At 37.7% G+C, this 14,008-nt stretch overlaps 1 protein-coding gene across 5 annotated transcripts in view; it reads right to left on the reverse strand.

Moving 5' to 3' along the window:
* MYBPC1 (myosin binding protein C1) overlaps window positions 1-14,008 on the reverse strand; it is a 114,573-nt gene that overhangs the window by 17,859 nt on the left and 82,706 nt on the right. For 4 of the 5 annotated variants that reach the window (XM_054079914.1, XM_009560519.2, XM_054079906.1 and 1 more), the window contains 12 exons: window positions 13,707-13,812; window positions 13,253-13,419; window positions 11,551-11,713; window positions 10,187-10,293; window positions 8,804-8,937; window positions 7,694-7,850; window positions 6,961-7,065; window positions 6,229-6,417; window positions 4,885-5,019; window positions 4,732-4,812; window positions 1,298-1,366; window positions 47-214 (listed from right to left, as the gene is read on the reverse strand). In XM_054079914.1, the coding sequence (XP_053935889.1) occupies window positions 47-214; window positions 1,298-1,366; window positions 4,732-4,812; window positions 4,885-5,019; window positions 6,229-6,417; window positions 6,961-7,065; window positions 7,694-7,850; window positions 8,804-8,937; window positions 10,187-10,293; window positions 11,551-11,713; window positions 13,253-13,419; window positions 13,707-13,812 (1,581 nt within the window). The remainder of the gene's footprint in view (window positions 1-46; window positions 215-1,297; window positions 1,367-4,731; window positions 4,813-4,884; window positions 5,020-6,228; window positions 6,418-6,960; window positions 7,066-7,693; window positions 7,851-8,803; window positions 8,938-10,186; window positions 10,294-11,550; window positions 11,714-13,252; window positions 13,420-13,706; window positions 13,813-14,008) is intronic. The other variant, XM_054079899.1, reaches the window with a different exon arrangement.

Below are 14,008 nucleotides of genomic sequence, written 5' to 3' on the forward strand. Positions count from 1 at the left end.
AGAAACAGAGCGTGTTTGTGGGTGAGTGTAGGCAGCAGGGTCTTACCTATCACTTCCTTGACTAAAATAGGCTGTGGGTGGTACCTGGGCTCACTTTCACCGGCAGCATTCACAGCTTTTACTCTCACAAGGATCTTTGAGCCAGTTGGCAGTCCGTTGATAGTAAACTTCAATTTGTCTGTCAGCTCCGGGTTAGCCACGATCCATTCATCAGCTAGTTTTGGGAAAAGAGGAGGGTGAGGACAAATCAAAAAAGTATGGAATTATAATGCATCCACTGCATGGAAGAGGAAAATTATGTAACAGTAATAGATCCATTATATTCTAATGAATACCTTTAGTTTGTTTTTCTAATTATGCTATCATATTATATTGATTTATTTTCATATATTGGAATAATGTTTCAAACCTTAAAGGGTATATTTTATTTAGACAAATAAAAGATTTTAGAAGAGGTCTATCATTTAATTGTACCAGAGAGAAAACCAATTAGTTTTTAAATTCAGCTGACAGAAAACAAGGGGGACATGGAGTTTATTTCCAAAATCACTCATCATTGCTTTAACAGCTTCCTTGGAGAGAAACAGGTTTTACAATTAGTTTCAACCAGTACTGAGTATCCTTGAAAGTGCCACTGAGAGCGCAGGGACTGAGAGAAACAAATAATATTTACAAATTGCAATGGAATTCCATCTCTCCTTGTGCCTTTAGAAAAGGAAGACTGTCAGTATTATTCATGTTATGTACAGCATTCTCATATTTTTTATCCTACATCTAGATAGTCACATTATCCATAGACTGATCATAACAGTACAGTCTTCTAGAAAATCTTCAATTACAAATGATACTTTCTTATTCCACCCTGACCCCAAACACATATTGTTTTAACACTGCTAGCACCTTGATATTTGGAGTCAGATTTATGCCATACCAAGTCAGTATCAATACTTTCCACATCACATAAAGACAGCTTTGTAAAATTAGTGCAGAAGACAAGAGAACTATTATGACCTAGAGAGCCCTGAAGACTTAGAGTGCGACACTGTGGTAAAGTTTCATAACTGTACGTCTCACTTGGGTATTATGTTCTCCTCCAAGCTGCTTCTTTCAGTTTCTAGCAGAAGAGGATTGCAATCAATGACAGTTTCCCGAGCACCTCCCCCTCCCTTTATACATGTGCCATACCAAATTCTGTAGGCTGTTACCCCTAATTCACTCTCAGAAATTTATCTTTACTTCTAGGAAGAGAGTTTTCCTTTCATTAAAGAAGATGTATATCCTTTGTTGAGTACTGTACCTTCCAGGTTAAAAGGTGGCTCCACCAATTCCTCAGCCAGATCTGTCGATATACCTTGTGAGAATCCATCTTTAAAATTAATCAGAGACACCCACTTTCACACAGATGGAGCATTTTGTCAGTAGTTAGCAATTCCTGTTAGTAAGTATGCAAAGATAGGTGCCGGGCTTTAAAGATTTAGGGGACCTGTATTTAGGGAGACTGTAGGGAGGAAAGAGATGGGAAGAGGGAACGTAGATCAAAGAGCAGTTATGCATGATGCTCACAGGAAAGCTGAAGAAGAAAGGGAGAAGAGGAGATAAGGTTTATGTTTTTAATTTGGGCCTGATCACAGCCCTGGAAAGATGGAATGAAAGAGACAAAATGAAGATTTGTAAGGAGAAATGAAAGAAAGTGTTGATGGGAAAAAGTGTAGGATGAGAAGAAGACATCATGGAAGAGAGAAGAAATTCAGAGAAGAAATCTCATCAAGAGAGACAGAAAAAGAGAAGTCTGATAAAAACTTTGGAAACAGAGGAAGAGAACACATTTAGCTAAAGACAACATAGAAGGAAAATTAAACAAGGTCAAAACCATGGATGATGACAGATATGATGTAATCCCTAAGACTTTTTTTCCTGGACAAAGTTATCACTGCCTTGTATTTTCTGGAATCCTGGACTTGGCTATTTTCAGTATAGTAAAAATACTATTTTAGTATGTGTGCTTGGTCCCGGATGGGTACACTGCAAAGATCTCAGCCAACAGAGACTCTCTGAAGTCTACTTACTAGCTATGAAAACAGATCATCTGCAGGTACAATGGCCCTTTAAACGCAGATTAATTTAGCGTTTTAGGGAAAACTAGGGCCAAGCTCATCAGATTACTCTTGGAATGCCACACAGGAACCAGTTGACAACATACATTACTAGGAACAGACTTCTCGGGTGTCAACAAGATTTAGATCACTCCACATCACCACAGCAAGAAGTTCAAACTGGATGTTATAAACTAGCCCTGGGAGTTTCATGTTCACATTCACACCTATGCAATGCTAGATCCAAATGGTCATGATGAGACTCCAGTTCAGTAATATACACAGAAAGCTGTCACAGGTGCTCGCATAGTTAAGGAATTCCAAGAGTCCACCATGTTGATCAAGTAACGAGGTTCAAATTAAAGGGAAATACCAATTTTTGTGAAGCCAAACCAATGCTCATGGTACATGATTCTTCTAAATTACAATTATATATACATATATATATATTGTCTTCCTATTTTCAGCTTGTGATTTCTCCTAATGATTGCTATGATAAGGAAGACTCGAAAAAGGCCTCCTTAAAATTACTTCACTGATAATGATGAAGGAACGGAGAAGGTAAAGACAAATGAGTTTACAAACAAATAACTAGAAGAACAGAACAGCAAAGTGGATATAGACAGTCATAAAAAGTACCTTGAAATTAAAAAGAGTTATTAAACGTTACAGAAGAAATTAGTTTGAGGTAGAACAGGCAGTGTAAGGACTAGAAAAGAGGCACTGAGATATTGCAAGAAAGAAGAAAAAAGACTGAACACAGAGAAAAGGATGTATATTCCAATAACACATCTTTTTAACTTGGTATTTTCTCTTAAGCTTGCTTCTTCCTAACCATTTTCGTAACATATATACATAAATAATGTCAATATTGTATATATAAATGTATATGCATATATAGGAGGTATATATAGATATACATAAACACTCAAAAAGCTATGTAAAATACATTGTACCCATTGTATTTTAACTGAGGTGGGTAACAATAAAATGACAGACTTGATGCCATTTTATTGTATCTTCGTATGTTTTAAACCTATCTGAAAAAAAAAGTAAAGAATTTGTTCCATTCAACAGGTATACAATGATCTTCTAATAGTCCTTACAAGACAGATTTGAACTATTCCTCTGAAAACCATACTTTGCATTAGTTTATATATACGTATTTGTCATTCTCTCTTGTCACTGAGTTTGGCTTGACATACTGTCAAATGTTATATGACAGTTATATAACAGGCACTTTTAAAAGTGCTTTTTACCACCTTTCCCCCTGTACTAAATGCCCTGTGCTGAACAGAGCATAGTATGCAGCATACACTAAAGCCCTCACATTGACAGTCCCCTTTATATTTCTATACGTCTTGTCTGTGCGATGGAAACATTACAGGAATGCTGCTGCTTAATATATGACTGCATGCTTACTCGTTCTGAGCTGTTCCCACAGCTCCCTCCCGAAAGACAAGGAAAACCCTTCCTACCATTCCAGCTGTGTCTGCCTTCAGGCAATCTTCTCCAGACCTCTGAGGTTCTTGCAGTCTGTTCCTGCTCCTTACAGATATTCAGCTCAATACTACAAGATGCTGAGCGCTTCTGAGAAAAGCCAGTGGTTCTTCTTCACTCCTTCTCCCACTCGCCTGAGTGAGAGCTGAGGACACACTGCTCCTGTGGTATCTGACCACTTTTGTGAACTACTGTTTTCTTGAATTGTCTGAATCCGAAATGTGACAGTGTGAATGACAAGTTCTGTCCTCTACCTCTTGTCTCCAGGCTGTGGACTGCATTCATGAAAAGCTTTCATTGAAATAAATGCCTTTATGAAGAATGGTGTCCAACTCATCACTGGATTTACAGTGCACTTAAGAACAGGAGCTAGTGGAGTTGAAGATAACTGTGTCCCATTCATCCAAATAGGCAACATTCCTGGAGTTCCATTGATTGATATTTGCCCAAGGACTCTGGGCATTGCACAAACCGCTCCAGGCTATTTGATACTTACCCAAGGTGTTGGTGGATTTTCCTTTTTGAAAATAGACTTCATTTGATGCCAGTTCAGAAGAAAATATGTGGAAAAGTGCGACGTTTCTGCTGCTTGATCCCCAAAAACTCTTAGTTGTAAAATATGAATTATATTTCCCTATTCCTTGTTATTTTACTCTCATAAATTTACTCAATCTCTTAGTTTTTTATCTTTCTCAATAATTTCTATATAGATTTATATCTTAGATGGACATAGTTAAAGATCCTGTATCTAACTGCACTGGAACACTGGATAAATTCAATATCTAGATGTTAACTTCTACAGCCAGCTATTGGAGGGGCTGTCTGTCCTCAGTATTGGGAACTGGTACTTGAAGTAGCCAATCAGTAAAGTGTCAAGGTAGGGATTACCACACTGAGGAAATCCTACTTCTAAAACCCAGCCAACCTGCACATATTTTGGACAACACTTACAGCCATTCATTATTTCCTATTCATTCATCCATCCATCCACTCTTTACTGCATTGACTTTTCATGTGGTGCAAAAAGGAGGATAACGATTAATACGGCACTACAGTAGATTAGGCTTTTGATTTGGATTTCAGATCAAATGTAGGATGGGTTGAACTACAGTCAGTGTGTAGGATCTGGAATACAAACCAAAGGAAGCCTGAACAGAACCCTGCTGCGTGAGGTCTTCTGACTGATTAGTCTCTGCCTTACAGTGAGAGGACCTGATACCTGTAGAGAAAAAATGGAGAAAGTCTCACCTACTTTCCTTATGAGTAACGAACCGCAGTTGTTGTCACTTACTTCCTTCAAAGCAGTACTCTATAACGTAGCCGTCTAGCCCTGCCGCTCCGATGTGGTCTGGTGGCCTCCATTTCATTGTAACTGAGGTATCAGTCACTCCATCCACTGCCAGGAGAGTTGGTGGACTGGTAACAGCTGAAGCGAGCAGGCAGCAGGGAGAAGGCAGAAAACTATATTGCATTTAAAAGTTTACATTTATGGTAGGTATTCCTCTAATTTAGCAACACAGGCGACAGGCTAACTCCTGCCTACCAGGCATTTCCAGTCATTCCTGGCACTTCTCTTCCAATTAAGATCAAACCAGGAGAAGCAGGTATCTCACCTCATATCTGCTCACAGCCTAACCCAGAGTTAAGTTCCTCCTGCTGAGGAGTGAGAAGGACAATGAGTGGAGGAAAGTAGAGCAGAGTGGTTGTAAGTATTATATTCTACAACAGCGAGTATTTTCTGGCAAGAGGACAGCATGCTTTAGGAATAACAGCCACCTTCCTCCTCCTCCTCTGCATTGTGAGGGTGCTACTGAGCAAGGTGGGAACCTTTGCTGACTTACCTAACAAGACAACTTCATTTTACAGGGACTTGTGGTTGTCAGAATCATGTCAAAATCTGTTTCTTTGTACAGAAAGGTTACCAAATTAGTTTCTCACTAGGTGAATGACAAGGACTTCTAGCTGTTACATTAATATAAAGCAATAAGATGAGGTGTAGAATAGTATAAAATATGACCAATCTGGATTGTCTGCAAATGGATATTGAAAATATGTGGTTCAATATGTGAAGTCCCTGCTTCAGCTAATGGGGATTCATGAAGTGTAGCCAGAAATTACAGACTATTCAGATGTATCTTATCATAAGATTTATTGCAATATTGGGCAAAGTAATTTTTTCCATAGATTTCTACCTTTATGGTAGATTGTATACATGTGATTTTTTGTTTAAATGGAAATATATGGGTTATTTGTGAATAATCTTTATTGATTCTTTAGATTGTCAGTTTGACTAGCAATAATTTGACTCTATTGGCTGAGGAAGTACCTATGATACACAAATATGTGGAACTATTAGTTCTGGTCCTTAAAACATATTGACTGCAGTAGTGACCGTATCAGGCTCACGTATTTTACTGTTTTATTGTAGTGCACAATTTTTCTGTCTAGATATCCTTGTTTATCATTTATAAAGGACTATAAATCCTTCAGGGATTGACATATAGTTTATGCAGCACCTAATAAAGATAAGTACTGAGCAACATAAGTGCAACAATTATATAATTAAATGACTGTAATAAGGAATTATTGATAATTTTCTAAAAGCATACCTATCTCTCTGCTATTGATTACTTACCTAAAGGAACAAAGGACTTCGAAGGCATACTTGGTTTGGACATGCCTATTGCGTTAACAGCAAACACACGGACCTCATAAGCAACACCTTCAATCATCTTCTTTGGCTCAAAAGTTGTTTCTTTACACAATTCAAAATTCAACCTCATCCACCTGGAGCTTTGTTTCTTTTTCCTTTCAATGAAGTATCCTATTGACCAGACAAAATTTTATTATAGTAAGTGGTGGCATAAACATTGCTGGTGATGAGTCTCTTTTTTGACTACCTAATGGCATTTTTTTTTAATGGATACACCTCAATATCCCTTTCTAGCCTCAGAGGGGTTTAAGGGTTATTGTAAATTTTTTTCCGATTGCAAGTTGTCTGATAATCACCTGTTTGACTTCCATGGTCAAGTACAAGATTTTTTCAGACTTCACTTGCAGCACAGCTGTATTTAGTTCCAAGTGAAAAGAGCTTGATCCTGCTGATCTCTGGGCCCCTCTGACTTTTCTCTTGGTTCAGTGTATTAGAAGATATTCAAATTTACTCAGTAAATTGTTTCTGAAACTCTTGCTAATGTTCAAATAGGCTAACTGTTCAGAGTTTGTATTATGAGAGGTTGCCTTTCAAGTAAGGGGATTGGTTACAACTGTCCAAGGCCTGAGCTAAACTGTGATCCTATGTCGTCCATAATTTGAGGGGTTGTTTCTTTTGTCTGTATTAGAGCATCATCACAAAAAAAGTATGTACCTAAGATGGGTGATCCACCATCATTTGCTGGAGGTTCCCAGGTCATAACACACCAGTCTTCACCCACCTCAGTCACATTTGGTGCCTGAGGAGGGTCAGGGACGTCTGTTGTAAACAAAGCATATGTTATTGAAAAAAACCACCAACAACAAAATAACTTTCTTCTGTTTGCATAGGTTGAAATAAAAAATGTCAAATGAGAAACAAATCTGTATAGGTTTTGAAGTCCTACAGGAGTTTGTAATGAGTAGAGAGAGAAACAAGGTCTTCGTGGATCCTGGCAGGTGGTTAGGAAAGGATAAATGCCAAGATCCTCAGCACAGTCAAGGCACTTGAGAGGCACTGATGGGCATGTGGTGAGACACATGGGCAATGGAGAGCAAAGAGTGTTGAGAGCAGTCTGAGGCAGCTGCACAAGTTTGGCCCCTGCAGTGTGAGGTGGCAGCAGAGTGATAATTAGCACTCATCTCCTGTATCATTCGGTAACAGTGGGGCTTGGTACCCTTGCACCTCAAGTCTACATCTGAAAATGTGGACAAACAGGAAAATGGAAGTTTTCTGAGAACAATTTGATAGCTGGGGAGGATGACATGAACAGAACAGACCCTTCAGATAGAGGAAGAAAATTTTTTCTCTTGTGGTGGTGCAAAAAAGTAGGGTCCCTCAGAGAGCATTTATTGAAAATGGCTGTAATAAAAGACAGGGTTCATATGCACTGTTCCACATGACTTACCAACCACTTTAATGTTGATTACAGCTGTGTCTTCTCCAGCCTCATTCTTTAATGATATTCTGAAAGGACCTGAATCTTCCCTCTCAGCTGCATCAATGACCAGACAGCTGCTGTCTGGGTATGTTTCTGCCCGTATTCTTCCACTGTCTGTGACCCACTAGAAATCAAAGTAAGCAAGGGAAAAGTCATATTTTCTGGATTTGAGAATCAAAAAAAAACAAACCAAAGCTCAGTATTTCAGTTTAATGGTCACAAAAATGGCCACTTATCCTGTGAGGAAGAATATGCTTTTGTCAACATCAATTTGATGGAAAGAGAGCAGTGGATTCTTGCAAAAGTCAGACTGAGATGTAGTTCATTCAGTTTAAATGCCCGAGTGATTGTAATGGTCAGTAGTTTGTCCTCACAGATTTTAACTGGTAGCATATATTTTAGAGTAAGAGCTCTCCTAGAATAATTCCCCATTTGGACAAGTCCACAGTAGTTATACTACAATTAATATTTTCAAAGGAGTAGTCAGGGATTTGAACAGATAGGTCTGATGAATCCAGTAATAATAACCTGTTCTAACTTCCATACACTAGCATGAACATTTAAATATGAACATTGGATTTTTGTTGTTACACAGCCAGGGATTGAACTTTGCAAAGTTTTGCATTAAGACACCAGATGCAAGTCACCAATTGACCAACTTATTGTTTCACTCCAGAGTTGACACTCCATCAGAATTCATCATTCATTTCTCAGACCCAGTCCATACCATGACTTCCTGTCAAAACCTGGCAGCTGTTCTGGGCAATGTGTGCAGAAGAAGTAGCCATCTGGTAGATTTTTATTAGTTTTCTTCTGCAGCTCGTATGCCCATCTCCTTTAGAGTTTATTTATAGTGAAATTATATTTTTTTCTTCATTAATTTCAGTCTTTTCTCCAAAAGATAATCATTAATATTTACCCATTTTACTCTTCATTTTTGAGCAAGGAGAGGTTTTTAGATAAAACACATCTTGTCCTTATTTTCTGCCACTAAAATCAATGTCTTCATAAGGCTTAAGGTTATTTTTTGAAGGAAAAGTCCCCTTATTAAGCTAAACATATATAATGATGATGTACCTTGTCCCCTTTACTCCACGTGACTTTTGGAGTCGGCTCACCAGTGATGGGTATCTCAAGCCGTAGTTTGCTCCCTGCCACTACTGTCACAGTGTTACCTTCCCCAAGACCATCTAGGTGGAGTTTTGGAGGATCTGAAAAAGGAGAGATTATTCAAATTTGCCATGGGGCTACCGCTTTGAGAGATCAGTGACCTGGCACAGGTCTGCAACATAAATAAATATGCTCTATCTTTTACATTTTCCTGGTATTTTTAGTCAACTGATTTTTTTGTTAGGAAGAAAGTTTTTAAATAAAATTTACTTCTAAGAAAGTAGTTAGCTGATGAAAAATAAATCATGACACCATAGAAATTTTGGAATAGTAACATCATTAAAAAAAAAATCTATCTTCCTGAGGCATAATTATCTATATTTAAGTAACATCTGAGAGAGATTTTCTCTAAGTGGCTCTTGAGAATTTCCATTTCAGGCTTTGTACAACACCTTTTACCATGCTTCAGACATCCCTTTTCTTACAGTTCAAAAGATATCTTAACCCTTTTTCTGAAAATGAAGTGATCACTTTTGTTGTACCCTGTCTGTATGGAGAAAATTTGATGAACATCCTTTTACAACTCTTTTTTAATGTATTGGAAGTTATATCAGTGGCCATACCCCTCTATTACCCCTTCCCTCTTCATTCTCCCCAACCTTGCCAACTTTTTCTAATACTGATACCCTACTTCTTACAGCTTCAGTTGGAGAACATATTTTCTAAAACTTGATCATCTGTATTGCTCTCCTTTTGAGTTGCTGGTTGCAGTTAAATGCCACTGAGATATTGTTGTGAAAAGAGTCAATGCCTTGTTTAATATTTGTTTGAAAGACCAGGTTCATTAATAAGCTGCTTTTTATTTATTTTTTTTTTTTCTGAGTGTATAAAGGCTGGCAAGAAACGTTTTGCTCTCTAGATAGCATTTAACATATTTAAGGACTAGGTAATATGTGCCTATTTCTCTAACCTTTTACCAAACTGAATCACATTTTTCAATTTCAGCAAACCAATTCTTCAAAGATGACCACACTCGACATCTGGAAAGAGGATAGCAACAGATGTTTTACACAGAGTTTTAATAGCGATTTAGGTTTTGGGATTCAACATGAAGAAGTCTTCTCTGGGAACTCTGCCAGGCTTGTAAACTATGAGCAGGTCCTGAGCACAGACACAGTGCTCTCTGACTAGCTTATTTGCAATTTGCCAAAGCCACAGGTCTCTTTTCTCTGGTAAATGCCTGTTCCAAGGTAACAAACTGATTATGATAAAGGATATTTCACACTGCTTTTAATTTCCAAGGGTCAGGGAAAGGGGTGTTATATATGAGTCATTGTGCCATATACTTACCCACAACATGTACTTTGCATGGAATATTAATATTATAAGCATCTGGTACAAACATGTATTCACCCTCATCATCAACAGCAGCGCTCGCTATAACAAATCTGTGGATTCTGTAAAAAATATTGAAAAAGAAATCAATGCAAATTATTTTTGAGGACTTCTTGAAGCTATAAGAAAGAATCTGTGAAAAGTTTGGGAGATCTGTGCAAGTGTGTAAAATTACTGCCTAAAAATTGCTTGCTGGCTGCTTAGTGGAAATTCAGCTGATTAAATACTGTGTAATTTGCACAAAATAATGTTGAGAAAACCATCAAATAATGTAACGAGTCGTAATATTTTTGTTTGAACACAGAAGCAGAAAAATAAAGGAGTGTTATCTCTTTGACACAAGGATTCTATGCTGCTGCCATTAAATTGTAATTAGATTGTTGAAGAAGAAACCTTTAGCTAATTCCATCGTGAGAATACTCTGACTTTTGTTAGGCCATCTTTGTGACAGGATACTAGTTATTTCTTTCCAATAAAGAAATTGGAGGACAAAGCATATGCTGCTCTTATTACCTAACTACATCTTCCAGCACTATGAATATTTTTGCTCTCCTATGACCTGCGCTGGCTGAGCTTTGTTCGAGTGCACCTCAATGCCCTTTGTGTTCCCCTTTCCCTCACCTCACCCTAGGGGCCTACATGGCTTGTGGGGACATCATTCACCTTATGCCAGTTCAAGGGGTCATTTCACAGCTCGCACTTGTCCGTTACTGGGACTTAGCAAGAATTATGGAGTGAACACAAACATTTCATAGCCCGTTTAGGAGCATCTTCACAACTATACTTCCCAGCTGTATGGATGGTCTGCTGAGCTGAAGTGAAGGGGATGGTAGTTAAAGTTAGGACCTGTTTTTGTTATTTTTTTTTAAATGACAGTATTTCCTTGAAAAATGACAGATTATAAATGCAAAGGGTCCCAATATCTCCATATACTTTGCATGGGCAGAGATACATGCTCCAAACTGACACAAACAGAAGCTCTCAGAAAAATAGACATTTAAATGCTATGTATTTTTAATAATAACTAACAATTATTTTATACTGCTACTTAGCATCCCATACTAACAGCAACAATGTCAAGAAGAATGAATAGCTTGAACTTGGATGGATCAAGGATTTGATTATTGTCCTCCACAGCCAGAAGACACAAGATGAAAGAGGGCAAGGAGACATGGCTTTTACGATGATAAAAATAAGTATGTTTGAAGGACAGAGGTTAGGCTTGATTACCAGATAATTTTCAGTGATGTAAACCACATATTGACACATGTCTACAGTGCTATTCCATCAAAAGTCAATTCAGTGCAGAACAGGCTTACCTTCCTTTGTGATAAAGCTTTACACGATCACTAGCTTCAATCAGTTGCCCATTTTTATACCATTTCCCTTCCACATTTTCAGATATCTCACACTTCAGGTGAATTTCCTGTCCAAGCCTCACAGTCTGATCTTCTAGTGCAAGTGATATCTTCAGTGGTCTCACTTAGGAAAACAGAAGCAGAGATATTAATGCTAATATCAAACAATAGCTCTTGATTCTGTCATGGAGCTGCTGCTAGCAATCACAATAATCTTCAAATCATTAAAATGCCTCCAATAATAATGTTCTTAAGTCAAAATACCAGTAACATGTACATGTAAGCTGCATAAATTAACCTTTTCAACTAGTCTAATGCCTTAGAAAGGATGATCCAAAATACACATGATCTGACTTAGGAAACTTCATGTATGTTTCTAGTAGAAGAACTAAGCCCAGGAGCACAATTTGAATACCGTCCCCTTTATAGTGTTTAGGTGCTAGAGGTAAGATATTTCTATCCCTCAGAGTCCAGCAAGAAACTTTCAAGAAATGAAAGTCCTGTTCCCCAGACCTATGTGCTAGAAACGATTACAACACGCCTTTCCTGTGATCTAACAGCAATCTAACTGCTTTCATAGCTGATCCGAGGTAATTTGGAGACTTTCCAAAGTATTTCCTCACTGTAGTTCTCAACCTGTTTTGGCAGGCCGGTGGCAAAGTCTGACTGCCCAGTAAGCTCAACTTCATAAACTGCTTGTTCTCTCGTTTGCTAAATTGCCCAAACTTACACTATGAATACCCACAGATATTACTAACTTTTGTAAAACTTGAGTCTGAGAACTGGTCCCTCAGTTCAGTTCCACTATCTGGAAGATTAGATGCTGTAGACCATAGTCCAGAATTAACATACAGTACCAACTGAATGCAGTAAATGTCTATGACTATAAACTGACATAGGAAACCAAGAGTGTTAGGAAAAGCGGTGTTTTAAAGAAAATTAGTTGGAAAAACCTAAGAAGAAGTTGCATGAAAAGAGAGATGTATGAGCTCAATAGCCATGGAGGATAATTTCCAACTTGATAATAGAACAGCATGAATTGATTGTTCTTTAGACGCCAATTTGTACAAAATATTCAAAACCCATGTGTTACAAAACAGTGTATGTTTGTGTGTAATGTATGATAACTTTAGAGCATGGCACATACATTTTGCTAAAACCCACAGATGTTTTAAAGAGATGTTTCATAAACAATACTGAGGGAGCTACATAGTTGTTTGTGCTATGAGTTCAGGTCTTGTGACCCTGATGCCTGCTAACAGTATGCCTCATTATAGAACTACTTCTTTTTTCCAACATGCTTTTTTACTGAATTTGATTAGAAAGCCTTGGTTTAGCTTTCCTGTGAAAACCTGAAAGGATTAAAGAAAAGCAGATACTTCCCTTGAAAATTTTGCTTTGTTGACCTATTATGTCTTTGGATGGAAAGCTTTGTTTTCCATCTCAAAAAAGTGAGAGAAACTTTTCAAGTAGAACTATTTCATTGCCTGTTACTGCAACAACGTCTAAAGGGAAGTCACTGTTCTGGAGATATGCAGCAAAGAAATTAGTGTGGAAGATAAGTCTTCCTTTGAAGATCCAGGAAAAGAGAAGGAAATTATTTATATCTGTAAACTAGTAAAATGTGACATGCAAACTCAAGAGCAAGATACATTATACTTACAATCAACTGTAAGTTTAGCTTCTGATTGGCCTCCGGTTGTCATTACTGAATAAGTTGCATTGTCATTTTTTGCAGCTTCCTCTATGATCAAAGTGTGCTTTTTACCCTCAACCTTGATTCGATACCGAGATTTAGGTTCATTGGTAAGTTCTACACCATTCTTAAACCTAGCAGAAAACAAAGAATTATATTCTCCCTATAAAAGTCCTGCACAAATAAGACTCTCATAGACGGACACTTCCAGAGAAGACTTCATAAGGCTTAAGGCCTAAGGAAAGGTTAAACAAACTCATCATTTTTGCTGTTGCTACATTTTTGAATAGTGTTTTCCTGGGATTTTCTTAACAATTTTCAGGTTTACTGGTACAGAAAGCTGTCTGCATTTTTGCCAACAATTTAAATAATCTTGGGTTTATTCTCAAGGAAAAAAGTATCTGTTCAAAATGCGGCTTACCATTTCACATTTGCATCATCCTCAGACACTTCACAGCTCAGTTCTACTCGTTCACCAACATAGGTACTAGTATCCTCCAGGCCTTTTGTCACCAAAATTGGAGGATCTTTGAAAAGAGAAAGTTGCACATTTACAATCTGAGAGAGAAAACTAAGTGAAAGAAGTTTTCAAAATCATGTATAGAAGATGATACTACTTTAAAATTTTAATATCACAGAATCATTTAGGTTGGAAAAGACTTTTAAGATATTTGAGTCTAACCATAATCCTAACGCTGCCAAGTCCATCACTAAACCATGTCC

The sequence above is a fragment of the Cuculus canorus genome, chromosome 1, assembly GCF_017976375.1.
Source record: "Cuculus canorus isolate bCucCan1 chromosome 1, bCucCan1.pri, whole genome shotgun sequence".
NCBI classification, from domain to species: domain Eukaryota; kingdom Metazoa; phylum Chordata; class Aves; order Cuculiformes; family Cuculidae; genus Cuculus; species Cuculus canorus.